General features: G+C 54.0%; 2 protein-coding genes across 2 annotated transcripts; one reads left to right on the plus strand and one right to left on the minus strand.

Moving 5' to 3' along the window:
- Positions 1-1,114: 1,114 nt before the first annotated feature.
- KMO (kynurenine 3-monooxygenase) lies at positions 1,115-9,757 on the plus strand (the record flags this gene model as incomplete). The annotated part of the gene is made up of 15 exons (XM_080632069.1): positions 1,115-1,168; positions 2,289-2,358; positions 3,369-3,466; positions 3,851-3,940; positions 4,166-4,214; positions 4,790-4,877; positions 6,152-6,317; positions 6,750-6,821; positions 7,257-7,378; positions 8,181-8,328; positions 8,752-8,809; positions 8,891-8,973; positions 9,196-9,297; positions 9,382-9,441; positions 9,590-9,757. The coding sequence occupies 15 exons, from the start codon at positions 1,115-1,117 to the stop codon at positions 9,755-9,757; spliced, it is 1,428 nt and encodes a 475-aa protein (XP_080488195.1).
- A 1,472-nt stretch (positions 9,758-11,229) lies between these two features.
- ITGB2 (integrin subunit beta 2) lies at positions 11,230-23,433 on the minus strand. The gene is made up of 16 exons (XM_080632107.1): positions 23,305-23,433; positions 18,582-18,645; positions 17,894-17,982; positions 17,448-17,631; positions 16,884-17,054; positions 16,453-16,694; positions 16,049-16,204; positions 15,751-15,846; positions 15,522-15,611; positions 15,059-15,196; positions 14,674-14,858; positions 13,716-13,960; positions 13,098-13,317; positions 12,745-12,950; positions 12,495-12,661; positions 11,230-12,234 (listed from the first exon to the last, which is right to left on the minus strand). Exons 2-16 carry the CDS (start codon positions 18,640-18,642, stop codon positions 12,169-12,171), a joined length of 2,316 nt encoding a protein of 771 aa, XP_080488233.1. The 5' UTR covers positions 18,643-18,645; positions 23,305-23,433; the 3' UTR covers positions 11,230-12,168.
- Between the last annotated feature and the right edge of the window lie 2,277 nt (positions 23,434-25,710).

Consider the following 25,710-nt stretch of genomic DNA (forward strand, 5'->3'; position numbering starts at 1 on the left):
TCATAGAAATCCAATGGAGGGTCTTCAGCAGAGACTCATCTGGATGCAGTGCCGGGGCCCGTGGGCACTAGCAGCCTCTAACAACCCCAGCCAGCCCCATGGGAGACTCCTGGCACCCCAAAAGCCAGCAGTCCCTTTTAAGCTTGGGGCTGCTGTCGACCCTGTCCTGCATGTCCTTTCCATGCATGGTACCATGAGTTGGGACTATGGTGTGGTGCTTGCTCCCTATCCCCTTAGGAGCAGCCATCCCTTGCTGCACTGGGAACCAGAATGTGCAGTGGAGAATGATGTTGTGCTTGTGCATGGATTTGGCCTTGCTCTGTTGAGACAAACCTGATGTTTCAGCCTGTGCATTGCAGAGTTAGCAGGAAATAGTACTTAAGGTATTTAATGTGTGTGCTTCCACTGCTGCTGTTTAACTGTTGTGTGTAGGCTGTAATTGGCTCCCTTTTAAAAGCTTACTGTGTGCAGTGTTGGCTCAGCAGAGCATCCCCTCCCAAGGACAGGCATGTGGAATGGTGCACAGAGAGGTGTCTCCTATAGCCTCATCCAAGTCCTTCTGCAAGTTAGGCCTGGACTCTCTGCTCACCATCACACCCCAATGTGCTCAAGCCACACACAGTGTGACATCCTGGCAGATGGGATCAGCCCCCTGGGCAAGTGTCGTGTTCCATATCCCACCCTCAGGCAGTGCCCCTGGGGCTCCAGGAGTTACTCCACATCGTCCTCTGCACTTGCAGCCCAGCAAACCACCAGCAGAAGCCTGGCAGATGCAGGTTCTCCTCATGCTCTGGGTGTGTTTCAGTAGGAAGCCCTTGAAGACTGCAGAATTGCTTCACTTTTCAAGAGAAAACTGCTTTAAAGCTTTCACAACGTGGCTGAATAGCTCCACATTCACATCTCTCCACCTGAGCAACCACGTGCCTGTCCCCACGGCCAGGCTGAGCCACCGACAGCCTCTGTGGTGGGAGTTAAACTTTAACAGGAGCAAGAACTCAGATGTGACTCCGCCACCCATGTCCTTCCCCTTCTCCTCCCTGCTGGTGAGGGCAGCGCAGCAGGACAGGGAACAGGGACACAGCACTAAAAACCTGCAACTGGGGGTGCCTCAGAGATGGAGACCAGTGACCCACGAGGGAAAAGAGTCGCTGTTGTCGGCGGTGGTCTGGTAGGAAACTCGATTTAGCTGCTGTGTGATTGCACAAAAGCCAGAGCTGTGAAAGCGTTGCGTGGATGGGGGGTGAATGTCATACAATGGGGTGTTATGGAGGGGTAGGTTGGAAGGCAGTGAGGCTCATTCTGACAGCTTTGTGTAGGAGAACATCTCTTCCCCTCAAGGGAAAGGTTTGCTGCTGAGATATCCCAGGGATGTAATGCATGGCTGTGGCTGGCACTTGTCTTGAATGGTGTCTACCAATACATCACAGAATTGCTGGGGGAAATGCTGCCATCAAGAGTCCTTCTCTCAGAGGAAGATAGTGCCCAGGTAGATAGATTAAATCACAGTCCTCTCTTGGCCTGCCAGATCCTCTGCCCTTCATCTGCTTCTGGCTTTAACCAAGTCACTAAGGTGAAATGGTCTGTGAGGACTATTGGTAAACACTAGGCTAAGAGGAAATGCTTCCCTCTGCCCATTTTCACTTGGGAATGGTTTGCCTACTTTGCTACTTGCAGAGTGGTCTTACTTTAAAGGACAGCATAGCAGCGTTAACTCTGTCTTTTGACCTTTTGGTTATTAGCTTCTTGGTCCTCGTACTGCTAGGAAGGAGTGATGACACAAGAATCTGTAGTTCTGCCAGTGATTAATGATGGAAACTAAACCCCAAAAAGACAACCATCCGTTTAAATAACAAGCAGGACACAAGTGTGAGGACCTTTTAAAGGGGACATCTTGCTTTTGCGCAGGTCTAGCTTCCCCTGCTGTGTTCCCAAGGGAATGCTGCAGCACCCTGAATTCTATCCAGAAAGATAAACCTAGTCTGGAGAGGAGCAGGGAGTTTGTCTCTCCAGCTCCTGTTGTGTCTGGATGAAGGGCTTAGCTCTTGGTGTGACTTTGTGTGATGAGTTTTGATGGATGACTCTTGTCTCAGAGGCCCTGTGGGCACAGCAGGGGTGTCAGGGCACTTCTCTCCTGGAAGAAGTCCTCTAAGGCTCTTGATCAAAGGGTTTTCTTGTATATACTGAACTGTATCCCCTGCCTGCTGCTTTCCCTTTATGATCCAGTAGTGATCTGTGATGTATCTAATAGCGAAACACTTCATCTGCCATTCCTGATCCTTCTCTTGTAGGTGGGTGCATTAAATGCCTGTTTCTTTGCAAGGCGAGGTTTCCACGTCGATGTTTATGAAGCCAGAGAAGGTAAGTTCAGCCTGACCACTGCTGCTTTATTAATGTGTTCCTGTCCTTTTGCTGATAACAGCTTTTGGGGAAGCAAAAGAGGAACTATGTGAGCTCACTGAAACTGCAGGAAGAAAATGAAACCCAAAAGTGTGGCACCTGAAGGATATTCTTTTCACTCTTTAGCTTCCGTGGTGGGGAGGAGCATTTGTTTGAAATGTGTTGGTTTGTGTGGAGGAAACCCACCCTTAAGCTACTCAAATGATGCCTTTTCAAGTTCTTGGCTTAAATATTGATTCAAATCCTCGCCTCTGGAAGTTGTTCTCTGCATGAAGAATGTTCGTGCAATGCTGTTGAACCTTGGCAGAGATGGCAGTGCCAAGAGGCAGGTCAGAATGACACTGTGGAAGGTGACACTCACAGTGGTTTACCTGTTAAACTCTTTGCTGGATGTTGTGCATGCCACCAGTGCCACACATTGAAAAAACTTCTGGTTGCTCTTAGCTGCCTCCTGGATTGAATGGATTTTACCACCCTGCTCCAGTGTTTGGCCCATGGGTTTGCTGAGATGCAACTCTGAAAGCTTTGGAGTATCTAGCGCATACTCTGCTGCATGCACTGGATAGACAACACTGAGTGAGGCCATTCAAAGGAGGAGCAGGCCAATGCTGAGACATCTCCATCTGACCAGGATGGGTCTTGGCACAAGCTGCCAGGCATTCACTGCTTGTCTCCCTTCACTGAGAGGGGAAACAGCTCTTAGTGATGATGTCCTCCAGCACTACAGGGAGCTGTTGGGATGCAATGTTCCGTTTGCAGCGCTTGGTTGCAGCTGCTTCTTACAGGCTGGAGGTGGCATGGAAGAATCAGCCCTTGAAGCTGCTCAGCTGCCTTCCCAACAGCTGAATGTGCTCTCTGCGCACACAGCGTGGGGGCACATGGACTCCGCATGCCCTGCTGCTGTTGCCGTAGGGATTTTGGGAGATGCTGTAGTATCAGTGTCTCCATAACCAGCTGCTTTTCCCCTGCAGATATCCGGATGGCCAGCTTTACCCGTGGCAGAAGCATTAACTTGGCCCTGTCCCACCGAGGACGCCAAGCCCTGCAAGCTGTGGGCATGGAGGAGCAGGTACCTGGGCAGCCCAGGCTGGGCGCAGCACCCAACCCTGGGCTCAGCACCCAACCCTGGGCTCTACTTAAGGCAGAGGACTGACAAGAAACCTGGAGAGGGGCTTTGGATGAGGGCCTGTAGGGACAGGCCAAGGGGAATGGCTTTAACCTGCCAGAACAGGGGAGACTGAGATGAGCTCTTAGGCAGAAGCTCTTCCCTGTGAGGGTGCTGAGGCGCTGGCACAGGGTGCCCAGAGAAGCTGTGGCTGCCCCATCCCTGGCAGTGTTCAAGGCCAGGTTGAAGTGTGATCTGAGGAGGGGGGATGGCCCTTGGCGACTTGCGCCCTCCCCTTGGCAGCTCCAGTTTGGCCAGAGGCCTGGATTGTGCTTCCTTCCATTTCAGATTGTGTCCAAAGGCATTCCCATGCTGGCAAGAAGGATACACACACCTTTAGGGAAGAAGTATTCTATTCCCTATGGGAAGAAGAACCAGGTATCGGCATCACGCTGTCACTCTGGAGATGTCTTGGTGGTGTTTGTACCTCTGTGTGATGGACAGCAGGGCTCACACTCCTTGGAAGGATGCTGTGAGCAGGAAAAGGGTTTCATGGCCCCCTGGTTTTGGTGCGGCTGTTTAGAAGGATTGGCATTCCTCATCTGGCCATGCAGAGCATCCTCCAGCAATGCCTCCTAAACATGGTGTTTGCTTGCCTTGCAGTACATCCTGTCCGTGGACAGAGCAAACCTGAACAGAGAGCTGCTGACAGGTAGGCTGCCAGCTCTGTTTGCAGATACTTTTCTGCCCTGTTCACCCAGGATTTAGGCTTTGCCCCTTGAACAGGAGACTTTGGGCCCCAGGCTGTCTATGAGTTCTACGTAACCTGGTGCTCAGAAAGCGCAACTGGGACGTAGCTGTGTTTGTGAGGATAAAATCTCTGCTTGTCTGACACAAAAGGATATTCAAACAGGTCCCCCTCAAGGCCTTTCTGCACATGCACCTCTCCTGCATTCACCCTTGAGCAGGAGTTGTCTCCACTTCATGGCTCCTGGCATGGGATTCTGCCCCAGAGCTTCACCAGACAAAGCAGGAGATACCTCCTGAGCCTTGCCACTCTTCCTGCAACCCCAATTGTACAGAGATAAATAGGAATTGGAGCAGTGTGGCAAAGTATATCATCAGGACAGGCCAAATTTCCCATTCACTATAGGGACCTCATCCCATCTTGAAATACAGTTGTTGGAAACCTGCTGTAATGGCAAAGTCCCTATAATTTAGGGATCCCTTGGAAATTGCTAGGAGGGGTCACAGTACAAGCCTCTACATTTAGTTGTATTTCCACAGCTGCTGAGAAGTACTCCAACACCAAACTGTACTTTGGACACAAGCTCCTGGGGTGCAACGCAGAGAAAGGGACATTAACCATCAAAAGGTAATCCCTGCACAGCCTGGGATGCAGTGCTGTGGTCAATGAGTGCCTGCTTAATCATTCCTAAAACCTCAAACAATTGAGTAATCATGGTTTGAAACTGGTGTGTGATTACTGAGGGGGCAAGACCGCGTCAGCTTTGGAAAGGACACTTATGACAGCAGGGCTCCTGGGGAGGCTGACAAGAACTGAAGCAACCTTCTAACCCCCAGCAGCTTGGCAGCAGGATGGAGATACAATGCTGAGCTGTGCAGGGAATGATGTGCCAGTCTCCATAGTGCTCATTTACACAGACAGGTCACTCATCAGGGCTGGCAGCTAGTCGTATAGAATTATGGAATGGTTTGGGTTGGAAGGGACCTCAAAGCTCACCCAGTTCCAACCCCTGCCACGGGCAGGGACACCTTCCACTAGAGCAGCTTGCTCCAAGCCCCTGTGTCCAACCTGGCCTTGAACACTGCCAGGGATGGGGCAGCCACAGCTTCTCTGGGCACCCTGGGCCAGCGCCTCAGCACCCTCACAGGGAAGAGCTTCTGCCTAAGAGCTCATCTCAGTCTCCCCTCTGGCAGGTTAAAGCCATTCCCCTTGGCCTGTCCCTACAGGCCCTTGTCCCAAGCCCCTCTCCAGGTTTCCTGCAGCCCCTTTAGGCACTGGAGCTGCTCTCAGGTCTCCCCTTCAGGAGCCTTCTCTTGTCCAGGCTGACCCAGCCCAGCTCTCTCAGCCTGGCTCCAGGGCAGAGCTGCTCCAGCCCTCGCAGCATCTCCATGGCCTCCTCTAGCCTCGCTCCAACAGCTCCACGTCCCTCTTGTGCTGCTGCCCCCAGAGCTGGATCAGGGCTGCAGGGGGGGTCTCCCCAGAGAGCAGCAGGGGGGCAGAATTCCCTCCCTGAGCTGCTGCTCATGCTCTGGGGGTGCAGCCCAGCCCACGGCAGGTGGTTCTGGGCTCAAGTGCTCACTGAAGCCAAGTCATGGAAAGCTTTTCCTCACTGACCTGATTTCATTGCAGTGTTCATGCTCTATGGAATAGCAGCGCTGAGCCAGCAGTGCCTGTTGCATTCTTGAGTAGATGTGGCAGAGTTGTGCTTTTGATAACCTGTAGGATACTTTTTTATCCTAATGCTGAGATTCCCAGTCAGTGAAGCCAATCCCCCCTTACAAGATTTATCACACTGGGGGTTACCTTGGCATTTTGCAGAAGGCAGAAGGACTGCGCCCAGTAGTGCTGAGCTGGCCTTGGAATCACAGCAGCATGGATCCAAGGGGCTTTCTTGCTTTCAGATCTGACCAGCAACCCTTGGAAGTGGCATACGACCTCATCGTGGGATGTGATGGAGCCTTCTCAACAGTCAGAAAGCAGTTCATGAGGCAAACACGTTTTAACTACAGTCATGAGTACATTCCTCACGGGTATATGGAGCTGAGCATCCCTCCCAAGGATGGAGATGTAAGTGTACCTGTCCTGGAGGCTGCTCCCCTCTCATGGTGCTCTGCTACAGAAGCTCTAGGGAAACTGATTTCTCACCTGGGGCTTAACCAAGGGATTAAAACTTCCCTAGGAGAAGGCAGACAGCTCCTCCTATCTTAGTGGTGGGGTCCATGTTTTGGTTAACTCTAACTCTGAGAGGTCCTGGGGATACAGGAATGTGTCTGTGAGGACCTCAGTGACTGCAAACCGTCAGCTTTTTGCCCATCTTTCCTGCCTTTTCCTCTTAGTCTTGTTCTGTCTCCCAGAAGCATCAGGCTCCAGAAAGGGGCCCTATGGATATTGATACGAAGGATGGCAGCTGGTGTGCTAGTGTGGAGGGGAAGCAGAGGCTGGGCTGGGGAAACTGAGCAGGGCACGGACACACACATGGTGATTTTCCTTCTCTTTCAGTTTGCCATGGAACCAAACTACCTCCATATCTGGCCAAGAAACACCTTCATGATGATTGCGCTGCCCAACATGGTGATAATCCGTGGCCATGCTCCCGTGGGGCATGGAATGGAGCTTGTGGGGATAAACTGGTTGTGGTGGCAGGGGCTGGGAGGGATGGCACAGTGCCAGGAGGGAACCCCAGATCCCTTGGGTCTTGGGAGGGGTGCAGGACAGGACCCACAGAGCTGCCTCTGCCTCACAGCACCAAGCAGGTACCTGTGCACTCCTCTGCCATGCACCTGAGTCCACTCAACCCCCCCCCGACCAGCTCTCTGAATGTTATGAACTGGATATGGGAGCACCAGGGCAGACCTATGCTGGCCATCACACACTGCCTGCTCCCCAGGGTATGCAAGCCCACTATGGGGCACGGGGTGTGATTGTTGGGTGACGGGCTGGGCACTGAGCTCCAGGTGCTCTCTGTGGCCTCTGGGCTTCTTTCTGACCTCCCTCCCTGGCTGACAGGACAAGTCATTCACCTGCACGCTCTTCATGCCCTTTGAGGATTTTGAGAAGCTCACAACGGGTGAGCAAGTGCTGGGCTTTTTCCAGACCTACTTCCCAGATGCCATACCCCTCATCGGAGAGTAAGTGTTCCCATCTCCCCTTCTTGCTCATCAACACAGTGCTATGAAGGCAGGGGACCCATCCCCACCCAGCCTCAAGGTCCTGGTGATGTGGTGGTGAATGCTGTTGGGGTGGACCCCCTTGGCCTGTAGGTCCACATCGTGTCTGCACTGCAGCAGGACACAGACCTATTCCATTTTAATGGCTTCAACCTGCCAGAGGGGAGATTGAGATGAGCTCTTAGGCAGAAGTTGTTCCCTGTGAGGGTGCTGAGGCGCTGGCACAGGGTGCCCAGTGAAGCTGGTGCTAACTAACTGTGGCTAAACAAGCATCCAGGCAGGGAGACACAAGAGTGCCCAGCAGCAGTGGGGACCCTCTCACTGCTGGGCCAACGGCATCAGGGTAGCAGCAGAGAGCCAGAGCATCCCGCTCCTCCTGGGGGGCCCTGGTGGCACTGGGGACTGAACCCTTTCCACCCACGTTCAAGTTGTGTGAAGAGCTTAGAACCTGCAGACAAAATACTTGGTCTATAGGTTAATGAAATAGATTTTCTGGCTTCCACATTTTTCCCAGCACAATTAGCCTAGTGAATAGGCTTGAGTTTTGCATCCCAGTGCTGACATTGCCATGGTTCCCTGTGCTTGGATGTCGCATGAAATCTGCATCCATGACAGGACAGAGCCTTGGGTAATGTGGTCTAGTGGAAGGTGTCCCTGCCATGATCTTAAGGTCCTTTCCAACCTAAACTCTTCTCTGATTCTATGACTTGTTCTTCTTGTCTCTTTGGTCCCCCAAGTGAAGTATCTGTTGTTTTGCCTGAAGGCGAGAGCTGAAGCAGGATTACTTTTTGCTGCCAGCCCAGGCCATGATATCTGTGAAGTGCTCTTCCTACCACCTTGGTTCCCGGTGTGTGCTGATGGGAGATGCTGCCCATGCCGTTGTGCCCTTCTATGGACAGGGCATGAATGCAGTAAGTTCACTTACATCATTTGGGTCCCCAATCTTTTCACCCAGAAATACCTGGGTTTAGGGTGTAGCTCCATAGAGTTCAAGGGCTGGGCTGTCCCACAGCCTGATGTCCTCTGCACTGGCAGGTATTGAGCTCCCCTCATGCACTTGGCTGCTCGCAAGGACCTGGTGGTACTCTGGGGAGGAAAAGGGATGGGGTGGTTGTTCTGTCTTGCCATGGGGCAGAGGACTGCATGGAAGTGGGTCCCAGGCTGCTGGGAAAGGCAACCCCCTGGATTTCTCTGGCCTGGAGTAAGGCTCCTGCTCTGTAGCCGTGGTCAGTGAGACCCTGCACATGCAAACACTTAAATTAGCTGAGCATCCATGAGAGCACTTGTGAACGCATGGTTCCTTCTGCCTATTCACCCTTTAATCTTCCTCCCAGGGCTTTGAGGATTGTCTGGTCTTTGATGAATTAATGGACCAGTTCCATAATGACCTTGGTGAGTGAGGAGAGCAAGAGCAGAGGAGGATCCCTGCTGGATACCCTGATGAGGAGTTGCCCATGAGCTTTCTTCTCCCAGGTGCCTGCCTCCCCGAATTCTCCAGGCTGAGGGTGCCAGATGACCACGCCATCTCAGATTTAGCCATGTACAACTACATAGAGGTAGGCAAGCTACACATTGACTTGTGGCTCTGGTGACACTCTTGTCCTAACAGAATGCACACAGCTGGCAGGGCCTATGGTAAGACTGCAGTTGTGTCCTCATGTGGGAGACTTGAGCCTAAGAGCTCCTTGAGAATGCCGCTGGGGCTGGGGAGGCTCTGCTCTCTGCAGTCAGCACAATAGCAAAGATGCCCTGCAAAGGGGTGACTGTTGGTGTTGCAGATGCGTGAGCACGTGAATTCAACGTGGTTCATCTTCCGGAAGCACGTGGACAACTTCCTCCACGCCCTCATGCCTTCCACCATCGTCCCGCTGTACACCATGGTAAGGCCAGCGCCAACTGAGCTGCCACCACCTCCTCCTGTGGCTGGCTTTGAGGTGGTGATGGGCTCCTGCCAACCCTCACAGGTGACCTTCACCAGGATTCGCTACCACGAGGCGGTTCAGCGCTGGAAATGGCAGAAGAAGGTGGGTCAGTGGGGGTGCCTGTCCTTCCTCTCCACACTGTGACCCTCCTGAGCATCCTGCTTTGGTGGTGGGATAGGTGTGAAGACTTTGGTGCCACAGGTAGGAGCAAACCTCGGGGTGATGCTGGGGTTTTTCTCTGCACTTGCAGATAATAAATCGAGGGCTCTTTGTCATCGGAGCAGCAGGACTGGGAGGCACCTTCCTCCTCATAAAGCGGCTGGCTCGGGACTTGGGCTTCTGCATGGAAAACTTGTGGGGCTGGTCCCGTTATCTGAAGAACATTGGAAATCTTCCCTTTGGCGTACAAGTGACTTAAATATAAGGGGAGGTCCTGGCTGTAATAAAAGTGAAGGCATGGAGGATGGTGTTTCTTTGGGGATGTGGCCTTGCAGCTCCTGCAGCCCCTCTGCCTCTTGCTCCCTTGGGAGAGGTGGTGGTTCCTCAGATAGGAGGAGCCCATAAGGGCACAGAGTGGCCAAAGAGCAGGGGCTCAGATGTATCTGCCTCATCTCAGCCTTGTCTCGAGTGGTGTGGTGTGGCATGGGCTGAGTGCAGGTTTTATGTGCAGTAACAGGGGAACTCTTTGTCGGCAACTGGAGCAATAGGACAAGGGGTGATGGGTTCAAACTGAAACAGGGGAAGTTCAAGTTGGAGATAAAGCAGAAGGTTTTCCCTGTGAGGGTGCTGAGGCGCTGGCCCAGGGTGCCCAGAGAAGCTGTGGCTGCCCCATTCCTGGCAGTGTTCAAGGCCAGATTGGACACAGGGGCTTGGAGCACCCTGCTCTAGTGGAAGGTGTCCCTGCCCGTGGCAGGGGTTGGAACTGGATGAGCTTTAATGTCCCTTCCAACCCAAACCATTCTATTATTCAGTGATTCTATGACTCTGCCCTCCCAGCCTGCAGAATGGCCACTTGAACTGCTTAGGGTGTCCCACACCATACTGCTGACTTCTGCTCTTACCAGAATCAACATGTTGACTTCAGCTGGCTCAATCCTCACCCCAAGTCAAAAGAAATATGGTCCAACTATTCCTGATGGAAAGTAAAGACCTTTAAGAAAAGATGGGGCAGTGTTTGGAGCCTGGCGGAAAAGCTGTTCCACACCTGGCTGAGAAATACTTCTGACTTTTGCCATCAGTTCTCCACAGAGGGACCACCAAGCCTTTGGGCTAAAGCAAGACCAGGGGCCTGAAGGACCCTCCTAGCTCCCTGTTTTCCTCGGGGATTTTGCACGTGCTCTAGCGTATACTTCCGTCTAATGCAGCGACCAATCATAGTTCTTTTGGAAAAAGCCTGGATCTAATTTTCTCCGATTGTCCCCCAAAGCATGTGCGTGGTTGTGCTTGTTCTGCACACACTGCACCAGCACCAAAACCTGTGGCTGCTAGCAGGGTGGACAGTCTCGTCACATAACAGCCTCTACCCGGTTCCCCAGCAATGGGCATTGCATCCAAGCCCTGGTCTGCATCATTTAGTGAGTCAGTTTTGGTTTGCAGGGGATGTAGATGGCAAATGAGTGTAGAAGACAGTTTGTGTCTCTGGCCAGCATCTTTTCCAGGCACAGTATCTATGGATGGGAGCTGCTGGCAATGGCAGGGTTTTGCTGAAGTCTCTCTGAAGAACACTTCAGCTGCTGCCCTTGCACCTGATTCTTAGCTGGACAGATGTATTTACTTTATATATATTAGTTTTTATTAATATTAAACCTCTTCAGAGAGCAAATGAAGATGGGACACAACACAGCTGTATGCAAATTATTCCCAAACTCAAAGAAAATATGGAATTGTACCGCTATTTCACAGGAATGACCCCCCAGTGTAAGAGCAATTAGTTGCTGTGCAAGTGCTGAGCTGCAGATGCTCTGGATCTTGCACACGACTGGCCCTCAGTGTGTCTGATGCACTCATAGAGCAGGGAAAAGATCTCACCCTGTGGCCAAACTTGGTTTCATGTGCTCAGTGCCCATGTTTCCCAGTTCAGTTGCTCCTTTGTGTCCTTATGATGCAGAGGGCTCAAGGCCTGGCAGAGGCAAGTCAAGCCTGCAGGAGCCCAAGTAGAACCATGCCTGAGGTAGGTCTGAGAGGGGAGCAACACAAGATTCAGTGCACGTTGCCCAGCTGCTCTTTGTGTCTGGGTACAGGTGCTCGCTGGCCCTTAGGGCCCATCACCTCACTGAAAGCTTCAGAGCAGACCACCAGCCTGGAGGACCCTCCAAGTCCAGCTCAGCTGTGAGTGCTTCAGACACCAGTGCAAATACAGTGGTGAGGACCAGTGCAGCAGGTGAAGGCATGGAGCAGCGTGGGAACAGATCCTGCTAGAGCTCAAGGGAAAGGGCAGGTTTGCAATTCCAGCTCCAAGTCAATGTTGGAAGTGCTCTGTGCACTCAGCTGGTTTTGGAGTCTGAAAGTCCTGCCAGAAGGTAAAGGCCATCAAGAGCTGAGAGAGGCAGTAACCAGGTACAGGAGTTGTTGTGTGTGCCCACTGGTGGGACCAGATCTGCAGTCCCATCCATGGCAAAGCTGTGTCTGTTCCCTTCTCCCAGCTCCACTAACCCAGCTGCACCAGGACACAGGCACGGTACAGCCCCTCAGCCAGTGCCTGGTGTGCTGGTGACCTCTTGGCAGAAGGGAACAAACTGACAGGATGAAGGAGAGGAGGTCTGGGATTTCCTTAGCTTGGCATTTCCTTATTTCACAGCGGGTCCCAGTGCTGCTGGGCGTTGCTCAACTTCACTGGTCATTGAACCTGGGGTTCACTACCGTGGTTGTGGCACTCTTGAAGAGGGGATTATCAGCCTGGAGGGAGAAAGGCGAGGAGTCCATGTTGTTGGTGGAGCATTGCCCATCCCACCCACATCTCTACCTCAACAGTGTTGGCAGAAGAGCCCACAGGCTGCTTTAGCACCCTGCAAACCCATCCAGTCTGTGAAACTGGCCAGTGGGGAGGGCGCAGGTCTGCTATGGCTACCACTGAAAAGAACGTCCCTCCCAGATGTCCCCACCACATGAAGACAAGCGTCCCAGCACAGCCCACCAGTACAGATGGGCTCTCTTACATCATTCCACTTGGCCTTGGACTTCTCCTTTTCGAACCGACGGTATTCCCGGCGGTCAAACAGTTCCATCAGGAGCCGCCAGGTCAGCAGGAGCACCAGGCCAATGAGGGCCACGCCGGCAATGGTGCTGCCCACAATCAGCGCGATGTTGGGAGGCTTTGGGCACTCTGTGGGGCAGGCAAATGGTGTCTGGCTGCAGCCCCTGCTGAGGCCGCCAAGCGGAGGGGCAGGAGCAGCAGGGCTGGGGTACCTTTCTCAGGATCCACGGTGACGGTGTATATCTCATTGCCATCATCCTGGAACATGCGGAAGGAGATCCAGCAGTTTTGGGAGTCCTTCTCCCTGCACTGCCTGCTCTCCCCTGTCACATTCTGCACCACACGGATGTTGGAGCAGGCCTGGGAGCAGTTCTTCTCAAAGGGGCCACTCTCAAAGGCCCTGCACTCCACGCAGGAGCTGCAAAACAGGTCACCATAGCTCACCTCTGCAGGGACAAGACTCACCATGGCTTTGGCCACTGCTGAGCTCTGCCAAAGCACAGGTAGGGACCTCCTGTGCCTGACCCCCACCACCCTTTGTGCCATCTCCATGTGCATCACTCACACGTATCTGCCACAGGGCGAGGGGCAGCTGGGGCACTCCTGGCAGAAGGGGGGCTGATATCCCCCCCAGCACTGGCAGCGGTTGCAGTGGCAGGTCCCTCGGTGGCTGCACTCATTGCCGTGTTGGTTCAAGCAGCCTTCTGTTGACTTCTTGCACTGGCAGGCGCTGCCCTGGTACTCAGGATTGCACTTGCACACCCCACAGTCACAGCTGCCCCGCTCTGCATGGGAAGACCTTTCAGATGTGACAAGGATGCTGCGGAGAACCAGGTCTCCCTCCCTCTGACCATGTTTGGAAAGCATCACCCCCCCTGCACTGTGTGGTGTGGTGGAACCCAGGACCCTCAAACCCACCCATCTGGGGTTTGGCAGGGAAATCAGCACCTCCTGGAACAGGTTGCCCAAAACAGTGGTGGATGCTCCATCCCTGGCAGTGTTCAAGGCCAGGCTTCACACAGTGGCTTGGAGCAACCTGCTCTAGTGGAAGGTGTCCCTGCCCGTGGCAGGGGTTGGGACTGGATGATCTTTAAGGTCCCTTCCAACCCAACCCATTCCATGGTTCTATGGTTAAGTTTTTCTAAGCAGCGCCCCAGTGGAGAACCCATCAGAGCCACGTCACCTTTGCCGCCGCAGGGAAGGCTGTTGTGGAACTCGCAGTTGACATTGTTGCACTCGCAGAAGGTGCCATAGATCTGCTTGTCGGTCGTGTCGCTGGTGTGGCAGAGGCACTGTCCGCACACGCAGTCCCCCAGCCCCGAGCAGATGACGGAGCTGTTGTCCTGCCGGCAGCTGCCCTCCAGCTCCTTGCTGCTCTTGCCTTTCGTGTCACACTCGCAGTTCTTTCCTATGTAGCCTGGATTGCAGCTGCCAACAAAGGAAAGGAGCGAGCCCAGGTCAGTGGCCACAAGAAGTGTTGTTGAGCATATGCAAGGCCCACAACCCAGTCAAAGTGGAGCAGATCTGGGATAGCCACACCAAAGCCCAGCCATGGCATGTTGGTGCTGCTCCATGCTGGAGCAGGGTGGCTGACTGGGAGGAAACCTCAGAAACACTGCTTTGTCCCCAAGTCCTATTTACAACACCCAACAGTTGCCTGGAAATTATTGTTAGAGTTATAATTTCCAGACCCTTGCCGAGGAGTATTTCCTGAGGAAATCTAGTCTTTTTCCCTCCCTGTTACCAAGGGGCCAGGAAGTGCCCTTAAAACCTGCAGGAACTGCACCCAGGAGTGGGATTTTGAGTGAAACAGAGACCTGTTTCTGTTCAGGGGATGGTTTGGTGGATGGATGAATGGATAACTTGAGGGATGGTTAGATGGATGGGTGGAATGTTGGATAGATTGGTAGATGGGTGGATGGATGGGTGGATAGCGGTTGGGTGCCCTTAGGAAAGCAGCAGAGGCTTCACCAACAGGAGAGACATTGTGTCTCCCATGTCCATGAATGTAATCCACCTCTGAAAGAGAAAACTGGTGCAAAGCTGCAGAGCCAAGCCCTGGGCTTGACCTGACAGCCCCCTCCAGCAGCTCCCCAGCTCCGGCAGCGTTCGGAACAGTGTTCTGTGTGGATGGCACATACCTGCAGATCCCACAGACAATGCTGCCCTGCCCGCTGCAGGCGGCTGGGTCGGGCTGCTCCTTGCAGTTGCAGTTGCAATTGCTCTCCACGTGGACCGTGAGGGTGTCCGTGAAGCCCAGGGGGCGGATGGTGAAGGACTGGCTTTTGATGCACTCTTTGGCTGTAACCTTCACTCTGAAGGTAACCTAGAAAGTGCACAGTGAGACAGGGAAGGGCCAAAGGCCATCAAGGCAGCTTCAGTAACCAGAGGTTGCTGAATCCCACAGCATTTTGGACATTAATGTGACCAGGAAGCCTGAAACATGAGGCTGGGTTCATGTTGTCAAACAGGATGGGCATCAGGGACCTGCTGGTTGCAGGATGTTCCCTGTGCAGGGGGATGTACCTCTTCATTGATCTTGATGTTGTCGCACTGCCCTCTTGCTTTGTCTGTGGCTGTGCCTTTAGTACATAAGGAGTCATATTTGACATCAAGGGCATCTGGAAGGGTGGAGTGGTCCAGGATGATCAGTGAGGAGAGGTTCTGTGGGGAAATGGTGGTGCAAGTGCCATCAGTCCGAAAGGAGACCAAAGCAAGGGAGTGTGGAGTTGCAGGGCAGGGTTTCGCTCCAGCCTAGGAGATAGGGGCAGGAAGCATCCCAGCCTGGGCTCTCAGCTGCCTGGGGTGATTCTCAAAGGCAAATAACAGCGTTGAAGAGGTGGGAACCTCTTGCTTGCTGTGGGCAGAGGGACTCAGCGTGTCTTGTACTCAAAGCCCAGATCCCAGCTGCTCCCTCATGATAAGGACACACAATGGAAGCCTTTCCCTGCTCCGGAATGGGTGAAACACAGCCTCCTCTAGCACTTACATTGTAGGCCACCTGAATGAGTTCAATGATGTTGCTGGAGTCCTCATTGAGCTCTCCCACTGCCGACTTTGGGATCATCTCACTGAGTTTCTGCCAACAGAGAGCAAAGAGGTGAGTGGTCCCCCTGTGCTGATGGTGGAGCATGGGGGGACCACAGCAGCAGAAGGACATGCAGAGCTGCTTTTTGTCCTCCTGGGGAGGCACCTGGACCATCTGAAGGTCTCCTTACCTTGTAAACATCCACCACCTTACTGGTGACAGCAAAAATGGGCTGAATGTTGTTTTCAGCAAGTTTCTGGACCAGCTGCCCAACAGAAGGGTAGTCCTAGGTAGGGAGAGGGATGCTTCATTCAGCACAATCTCCCCCACTAGCAAAAGTGTGGACAGTTCAGGTTTTGTAGCCCAAGCGATGGTGGTTATGGTGACGCTGTGGTCTCAGCAACAGGCTTTTTGTGTGACATTATATATCCTGCCTGAGGGAGCACAGCTGAGGGTGCAGAGCTGCTGAGCAGCCACCTGGTACTTACAAACTCGTTGCTTCTCTTGTACATGTTGTCCTCCAAGTGGCACTGGCCATCGTTGGGGGTCAGGATGGCCGCAAGCTTGCCATCACCAGCAAAGTGGAAGCCATCATCGGTGGCATACACCAGCAAGCGGGTCACGTTGCGCCAGCCGATCAAGTCCTGCAAGTGGCATGAAGACCTGTCCCTGAGCAGAGCTGGGAGGACATGGTATGGCCCTGGCCAAGTCCCATCAGCCACGCTGTGGGCATGGGGGAGGTAGGTTACAGGAGATCTGGGCTAAGATGCTCTCTCATAACCCCCAAAGTAACCTACCCCACTGCTGAATTAAGACTTAGATATGACGGGCTTCCAAAGCCTACCTGGAAAGGGGAAGAGCCACCTTCCATGAGCACGGGTCACAGACTCACCCCACACACTGCTGCTTGCATCATAGCATCCAGCCCCCCCTCGGGTGCATCCAGGTTTCCCGAGATGTACTGCTTCCCTACTTCGCTCTCGAACTTCTCCGCATCGTCAGTCAGCGAGAGGATGTGCTTGAAGGCAAAGGGAGGTTGGCACTGCTTGTCCTTGGAGGGGCAGGGGTTCTTTAGCTTCTCGGGGTGTGTGTTCACAAAGGGCAGCACAGTCTTGTCCACGAAGGAGCCAAACCCTAGGGCATCCAAGACTGCAATGTCAGGGGCAGCAGGGACCAGCAGGCATGGACAGTCTACTGGCCCCCATGTCCACTTCCTTTGCCCTGGAATGCTCTCCAGCCTTGCAGAGGATGGGTCACGCTGCCTGCTGCCTGTATCCCACCCCATGGCTCTTCCCAGCTCTCAGTGATTGGAGATAGGCTCACCTATGCGGCGAGAAGGGGTGGTGCTCTCCAGCGCCCTAAGCAGCTCCCCTCCCAGCTTCTTCACCTTCTCCAGGTCATCCAGCATGGAGTAGGAAAGGTCCATGAGGTAGTAGAGATCAATGGGGTACCCCATGGCACGGCGGAATTTCACCTCAAATACAGCTGGCTGCCCTGTGGAACAGGGATGCAGGATCATCTGCTGTGCTGGGGCTCACATCCCACCCCGGCACCCCCCTCCCGCTGGGATCCTCGTCACTTGCCGAAGAGAAGGGGAGGAAATGTGGGCTGTGAGGAGCGGAAAAGAAATACAAGGGAGGAAGAGGGAAAGAAAAGAAAACAAGGAAAGGAAAATGAAAAAAATAGGAGGGGAAAGGAAAGAAAGGAAAAGAAAGGAAAAGAAAGGAAAGGAAAGGAAAGGAAAGGAAAGGAAAGGAAAGGAAAGGAAAGGAAAGGAAAGGGGAAAGAGAAAGAAGGGGAAAGGGAAAGAGAAAGGAGGAGGAAATGTGGTCCCAGCTGAGGCTGGGAGTGAGCAGGAGGGCACTGGGAGTGCCAGGGAGCCTGTACCTATCCTCAGTTTCAGGTGCATCTCCTGGGGAGCAAGCTGTACGTCACTGCTCAAGGAGCTGTTCTGTGTGGTTGCAATGTCGTTCACCGGGAACTCGATGTCGCTGCGCGGGCATCCCCTCTGCAGCAGCTGCTCCACGGTGTCGCAGCGGATGGAGTCTGGCTCGCCGGCCTTGGTGAAGCTCTGCGTGTCGCAGCATCAGCAGGGAACAAAAGCAGAGGAGCAGGAGGTCAGCGGGCTCCTTACCAGATGACCCACCTCCCAAACCACATCTGCATGGAGAAAGGAAGGTCCAAGGGTCCTGCCTGCCAGATCCCCACCCACCAGGTAGGACATGAAGGTCTCCCACCATGCAACCCACCCCTCCACTGCAGGCAGAGCTGGGCGGGCAGGGTGACATCCCACTGCCACAGAGCCGACCACACCAAAGCCTACATGGACCTACCAGCTTCTTGCACCAGGCACAGCCAGGACCAGACTGGATGCAGTCCCTGCACGTCCCCACCTTGATCTTGGGGCATTCCATGGCAAAGGCTGAAACAGAGGGAAGATGGGGTTGGTGTGGGGGGCACTTGGGGGAGGCTGGTCTGTAGCAGCGCAGTCATGGGGTGCTCTGACACCCAGCACATGGCACCCATGTTGCCTTCAGCAAACTCTGCCTATAAAACCCACACTAGAGGCCCTGGCAGGGTCCTCACCTGCCTTGCTGTCCCTTAGCTGGTCTAACTGACAGGGGGGAGATTGAGATGAGCTGTTAGGCAGAAGCTCTTCCCTGTGAGGGTGCTGAGGCGCTGGCCCAGGGTGCCCAGAGAAGCTGTGGCTGCCCCATCCCTGGCAGTGTTCAAGGCCAGGTTGGACACAGGGGCTTGGAGCAAGCTGCTCTAGTGGAAGGTGTCCCTGCCTGTGGCAGGGGGTTGGAATCAGACAGTCTTTAACTTCTCTTCCAACCCAAACTATTCTATGATTCTACCTAGAGTTAACTCCACATCCTGGGAAATACAGGATCTGATGCTTGCACGCCTCTCAATGCCATGTTCACGCTGCTGTTGGGCAGCATTTGGGTTCTTTCTCTATTTCACTGCCCACATAAGCTGCAGGGAGGAAGGCAGCGAGGAAAGGCAAGTTGAGCTCACCTGTGGTCAGCAGCAGCACCCAGCTCACCATTGGCAGCTGAAGGCAGCGGTCACGAAACATCTTCTGCAAGACAAGCAGAGCATCGCTGTGACCACCTTGTGCACAGCAGTCACAGGGAAGGGAGCCCTCAACCCTACAGAAAGTGGCTGCAGGGGGTGGTGGCCCCAGGGGGATGTTCCACCCCTGTTCCAGAGCATGACAGAGACCCTGTTCTTCACAAGCACGTTCGCACAGTGCTTGTCTCAGCTGCTCACACTACTTGCTTCTTGCCCCAGAGCACAGCTCCTGATCCCAGAAGCTTCATGCTACCCATGAAGTTGGCGAAGTCATTCTTGGGAAGCAATATCCCAGTGTTCGTCCTGCCGTGTCAATGAGATCATGCCCACCAACACTGTCATTTCCCATAACACCTTCCCCCTGCGCAACCCTGGAGCAAAACCCAGCCTTGCAAGATGGATGTACAAGGGGAAGTGACAAAAGAGGAATCTGTTAAAAGAAGAAAAAGGAATAAGAAAGCCTAAAGAAACAACAAACATTGTCCTTATTTTGCAATATTTGACACAACATCCCAAAAGCAGGTCATCGGGTTCGAAATAGCCCTGAGTGAGTAAACAACCACTCTCTGGCTCCTGCCAACTTCTCCAAGTGCCATCCCCCATCCTGTGGACCCACTGGATTAACAGCACGGTGAAAAGGGAATGAGAAAACAGGGAAACTCCAACAGACGCTGAGACGTCTGGATGTCCTTTCTTAGCTCATCAGTCTCTGTAAGATACCAGACAACCAAAGGACCACAGAATCAACCAGGTTGGAAAAGACCTTCAAGATCATCAAGTCCAACCATTACCCCAGCACTGCCAAGACCACCACTAACTCATGGCACTGAAAGCCTCATCTAGAATCATGCAATCATAGATCAGTCTTGAAAGAAGGTCTGGCCTCCTCCCAAGGGCAGAAAGGTGTAGGTAGGCCGATGGGTGTCATTTCAGTGAGGTTTGGTGCCCAGCTGTCGTATGGATTTGGAGCTGTGGCAGGACCACTAAGGCTGGTTGCCACCATTGCTTATGGCCAGGGCCACACAGATGTGAAGGTCTGCAGCCTTGGGGAACCCACCATGCCCTGGAGCCAGCCTCCCCAGCATTGCTCCAGCAGCCTTGCCCCGTCTCACAGCTCTGCAGGCAGCAAGAGGTGCCCCTGCGGTCACCCCATGAAGCCCTCACAGCGGTGTGGCCCAGGAGCTCACCCTGCTGTGGCTGTCCCAAGACCGTCCTGTGATGGGTGGGCAGAGCCCTTCTTCACAAAGACACCTCCACAGGCACCTCTCCTCCACCACAGTCCACCTTGGCAAAGAGTTTTAAGGGCATCATTTACCGTCCCAGCTGCACCATCCCTGTCTGTGTTCTACGCTCTTGATGTGCTTAGCTGGCCCCCGATTTGTGTCACCTTCAAATCGTGCCAGCCCTGTGTGAGCTTGCAGACAACGGGTAAAAACTCTTCAGGTAAAAAAAGAAACAAAGGAAAAGGTCTTGACTTCAGAGTAAAAGTTCTCATCAAGGCGGGGTGGACACCAGGGCCTTGTTGGACCTTCCTGGATGCACCTTGCTGGACAGTGACCTTGGCCAAATGTGCCTAATTGGGCTCCAGCTCTTCTCCTCATCCTCACTGGGGTTAGAGGCTCCTGCTTACAGGCTCATCTTATAAAATAGAATCATAGCATCAGACTGGATTGGTTTGGAAGGAACCTTAAAGCTCCTCCAGCTCCAACCCCTGCCACGGGCAGGGACACCTTCCACTGGAGCAGCTTGCTCCAAGCCCCTGTGTCCAACCTGGCCTTGAACACTGCCAGGGATGGGGCAAGTTTCCAATTAAAACTGGGTTTAAGAAAGCTCTCAAACCCCAGAAGTAAAGTGGAAAGCTCCACGTAAGCCAGCTCTGGGTCCTGGTGAGTTTTGTAATGCAGGGTGCATTTTGTGGGCTGGATTTGGTTGCCTTTCTAATCCCCAAAGTCATTTCTTTCCCTTGTTGCAAGAAGGTAAACCACACACGCTGGTGGTAGGGAGAGCAGCAGAAGAGACCTCACCACTTCTTTCCTTTTGCTGTGGAGGGAAATTGCTCACTGGTATGTGGGTGGCTGAGCGTATACGTGACGTAGGGTGACCTTCAAAGAGAGCAAGTAGGGCTTCTGCTTTCGCCTGCCTCCCTACGGTGCTCAGGCTGGAGAAAGCAGGTTTTCATCCTGACTCTGCATTAGCAGGGCCCACACATAGGCCTCAGCAGCGTTTTCTCCAGCTCCCTCGATGGGGACTCTTCTGGATGTGCTCTTCATCATCTGGGATGTTGGGTTCTCTTCCTCTTTTTCATATATTAAGATGAGCAGAGGGATGCACATAGTCCATCCTCCTGCCTTGGTGTGAAGGAGCAGAACTGCAGAGCTCTACAACCAACCTCATCCCAGGCTGGGGAGAGAGGTGCTGAGACTGAGCACCCCTGCTAGGGGCAGGCATGATGCTACCAGGCTCTGGTAGCTGTCCTGGTACCTGCATGGGGCATGGGGTCCTCCTTAGCCCTGAGCTCTGATCTTTGCGCCACATGCCTTGGGCAGCTTGGGACTGGGGCTCTGCTTCACCAGGAGTCCTCTGCAGAAGCCACCAGGGTTTTCCATCTGTGGAGCATCTCTCACTTGCTGTATGTTACGTACTTGGCACGGCTCAGGCAGGGCAAGAGTCTCCTGAAGGGCTTGTGAGCCACAAAATGTGAAGGCAGCTTCAGAGAAGGCACTGAATGCTCCAGGGGGTGTCAGTGGGATGGAGCACGCTGCTGGGCAGCATGAAGGAGTGAGTATAGAGAGGGCTGAAGGGGAAGTGTGGATGCTAGTGCCAATCCTGTTGCTATAAATAAGACGAGTGTTCAACAGCAGAGACAGGTCTTGCAGTCTGTTAGCCACAACCCCCCTGCAGTGCTTTGCTAAACATCTGTTTTCTTGCACAATGGGAGGATGCATTCTCATGCCCAGTGTTGCAGGACTTCTGGGGCATTTAGAGCTGTTGGAGTGAGTCTAGAGGAGGCCATGGAGATGCTGCGAGGGCTGGAGCAGCTCTGCTCTGGAGCCAGGCTGAGAGAGCTGGGCTGGGTCAGCCTGGAGAGGAGAAGGCTCCTGAAGGGGAGACCTTAGAGCAGCTCCAGTGCCTAAAGGGGCTGCAGGAAACCTGGAGAGGCAACCTACAAGAAACCTCGGAGCACCCTGCTCTAGCGGAAGGTGTCCCTGCCCGTGGCAGGGGGTTGGAACTGGATGAGCTTTAAGGTCCCTTCCAACCCAAACCAGTCTGGGATTTTTAAGAGCAGAGAAGCCATTTCTTGTGTCTCATCTCCAGTGGGCATCACCCCTTGAATGATCCCAGTGGGCACACTGTGATGGCTTGCAGAGATGCAGGACAGAGTCCTGGGCCTGAGCAGGGACCCAGAGATCTGCTCAAGGGCACAGCCTGTCCCCTGGAGCTGGCAAAGCTTCCTGGGAGCAAAGGGAGCAAAGGAGGGATCCTCTGTCACCAGCAGTCCTGTGGTGACCTGATTATGTCTGTCTCTAAGAAAATACATCACCCTGCACCACACTCTCCAGCGCTGAGGTCGCCTGTGACAGAACAGCAGCAGGATGAGGACACAAAAAGTGCAAAACCAATCTGTGAAGCAGGATGTGAGAGCCATGACAGCAAAATGCACCGCTTAAAGCCTTCCCACACCTCGCAGGAGCCACACAGCAGCACCCACACTGGCTGCAGGGTGCAAAGCCTCCTCTTGCGTTCGCGCATTTGCCTGTGAGGACACGACCTGGGGCTGTGGTGTTGGGAAAAGCATCCCATGGAGATGCTAGGCTGCTTTCCCCACCCCTGGGCTGTGCCCCGCATTTTGTCTGCATCCAAGAGCCATGGAGATTTAGGGAAGGACCTGCTGTCCCCGGGGTTAGCTTGCCTGCAGCCTCTGCTGCCTTCCCCACCGCTGCTTTCAATGGTGTCAGCAGGGTATTTCATGTGTACAGCACGCAGAGAGATAGAGGAAAGGAGCGAGGCTCTCATCCCTTCTCCCACCTCTTCTCGCAGGCCCGCAGGGGTGCAGGGACCTTCTGTGCTGGTGGTGGCACCGCACCAAGCCCGGCTCGCGCCATGTCACCGCGCCGCTTCCCTCTTCCCCTCTGAGCCGTCACATCCTGCGGGTGATGGTGGATGGGATCCCACAAGGAAGAGGGATGTCCTGGGAGGGGAACCAGCGCTGCCCCCAGCCCTGGTGCTTGCCTGGTGCTGCTGGTGGGCACGCAGGCAGCGCTGCTCTCCCCAGGGCCATGTGTGAGGGTGATGAGGGAGGATGCTGCACCCTCTCTGCTCTGCTTTCCAGCCCTGTGGGGTGGTGAGGAAGGAGTTGTTTGGGGTCTGACACCCTCTCCTCGATAACTACCTGCAGTTCCATGCTTAATCCTGCCTCCAACACCATTACAGCCCAGGGAAGCTGCTTTTGCAAAGGCTGCGCACAGCAACGGCCACACCATGCCACATGTGGGAGGGACACCATGCTGTGCTCCCAAAGCCCATCTAAGCAGCCAGAGGTTAGATCAGGGATTATAACCCAAATCCACTGGAAACACCAGAGCTACCAAAGCACCTTGTCGCCTGGCTGCTTCCCCCCCTACAGAAAGAAGGAACAGAAGCAAAGAAATGGAGATGCTGTACTCGCCTTGCATCAAGCCCTCTGCTCCGTCCTGTGCTTCAGCTGGGATAGGGATGGTCTCAGCTTCTCGAGCTTGGCTGGGAAAAGCAGAGGGGCATCGGGAGCTTTGCAACGCACCCCAATCCTTCCTTCCTATTTCTTACAGTCGGCTGGGGCTGAAAGGAGGAAGTCGGAGCCGTGGGTGTGGGAGGGTGCGTTCCCCTCCAAAACCCAACCGAAGCCCTGTGAAAGCATCCTCCCTCCAGTGCTGGGGCTCATCTCCCCCCTGAGCTGCACTGGGGGGTCTGCAGCTCTCCTGCTTCACCTTGGGCAGGGACCCTACCAAAACCCCTGGGGTTCACCCCACTTTTGACCTTTCACCAGCATGGTCCGGCAGTGAGCGAGTAAAGCTGGCAGTAAGGGAAACGGATTCCTTTGGGAGCTGGTTCCTGGGTGCAAAGAAGATGGGGAGCTGGCTCTCCTCAGACTGTGGCAGGGCTCACTGCCAGGGTAGTGAGGTCTCCTCGTTCGGCAGAGGATGCTGGGCACAGCTCAGGGCTGTGTGGGGTTTTCTTTAAGCAGCCTTCACATTGTGTTGTGCAGGCTGCAATAACTCCTCCAACACACCTCACCAACACTTCCCTAGGTAGAGAGGAACCGGCTACTTTAGGATTGTAGTTTTGGGTGGTTTTTGAAGATAGTTAATGTGAACCTTTTGTTAACTGCTTTTTAGGTTTCCCTTCCAGCAGGCTAACATTGAACGACCACAATGCATTGTAAGACACCAACGCAGTTTACCGGCTGCTTGCCTTAGTTATGCAGCTGGGTTTATCTTTGCAGCAGGCAGAGCATCGCAGTGCTTGCAGTGATTCTGAGCCCTGACGGATGCCCCATGGGTTAGTAGCTTTGACAACAAAGCTCTGGCCTGGTTTTATTGCAGCCAAGGTGCTGGTTGTAGCGAGAGACCATCATAGCAACTCTTGCAGCAGGATGGGAGTGTTGGAGCAGCTCTCCAGTGGGGATGGAGCTGAGCCCAGCCCTGCCAGGAATCATAGGATGGTTTGGGTTGGAAGCGTGGCTGTAGCTGGCTGCTGCCATAAACCCCTAACCCCGGAGTGGGTGAAGCTAGGAAAACTGGTGGGGCTCCCTGCAGGCGTTGCTGGTTGTGGGTCTGGGGGAAGGAAATGTGCTCGAGTGAGACGAGCTGTGGTAATTTTCCCTTTTGTATTGCATAAGGTCTTTATCGGGCTGCTCTGTTCAACTGTTTCATCAGGTTTGTCAAAGCACTCTGCTCCCCTCGGCCTTGATGGAAGGGTGGGAGAGCTGGGAGCCTCCTGAGCTGGAGCAGCGGGAGCAGAATGGGTACCCCATGGGTTCTTGGGGCCCAAGGCTGAAGCTTGCTGCCATACTCCCAGTTCTTCCTGAGCTGTTCCTCATGCTGTCTTGCAGCTTTGGCCTGGAATGGATGTCCACAGCAAAGCATTATCCCTAACAATCCCCATAGGACCCTTAAAACACTGTGTGTTTTCCAATGCCCTGCCTCCAGCATATCAGTGCTCAGCACGATGGGTTAAAGTTATGCATATTTACTACATTACTACTCCATTTACTACTATTAGCCAATGAGTAGTTACTCTTACACTGTGTCCATGCTTACAGAACCGCACACGGCACAATGTCCAAGCAGGAGCAAGCCAGGGCTGGAGCAAGCAGTATTAGGATGACTTTCACCCCTTTGCGTGTGTGGAAAGGTGCAGGTAGGGCTGAGGCTGTTTCGTGAGAGGTCTCCCCTGGTCCATCCATGACTGCATGGTCAAACACCTGCTTGGGGCCCACAGGGGCTGGTCAGGCCTTTTCTGCTGTTCTAACTATGGAAATAACTTCTGGCGGTGTGTTTCAGAGTTCGTTTCTTGTCCTGCCACGCACCTCGGTCTCTGCTTAAGGCTACCAAGAGGCCTCGACTCTTTCAGGGGCTTACACCAGGTCTTAACTGTGTTGCAGAGCCTCTAGGTTTAACCCAACCACACTCAATGACACCCCGCGGCTGCTTCCAGGAGCCACGGGAGGCCTGAAGGCGATTAACCCCCAGGCTGCCCATCAAAGTGACCGGTGTCATCTAAGACGCCACCATTAGGCTTCAGAGTTAACGGCTGCAGGGTGGGCTGGCTTGGGCGCCCATATGTGGGTTGGAAGGGACCTTAAAGCCCATCCAGCTCCAACCTCTGCCACAGGCAGGGACCCCTTCCACTGGAGCAGCTTGCTCCAAGCCCCTGTGTCCAACCTGGCCTTGAACACTACGGGACCCCCAGGCCGCCGGGGCTGCAGCCGCTCTGGTCCCGGTTCCAGCCCTCCGCTGTCGGGGCCGCCCCGCGGCGGGCGGGGCCCAGCTCAGGCCTTCCCTTCCCGCCTCCTTCCTTCCGCCGCGCCGCCGCC

The sequence above is a fragment of the Psittacula echo genome (genome assembly GCF_963264785.1).
Source record: "Psittacula echo genome assembly, chromosome: 20".
Lineage (NCBI taxonomy): Eukaryota > Metazoa > Chordata > Aves > Psittaciformes > Psittacidae > Psittacula > Psittacula echo.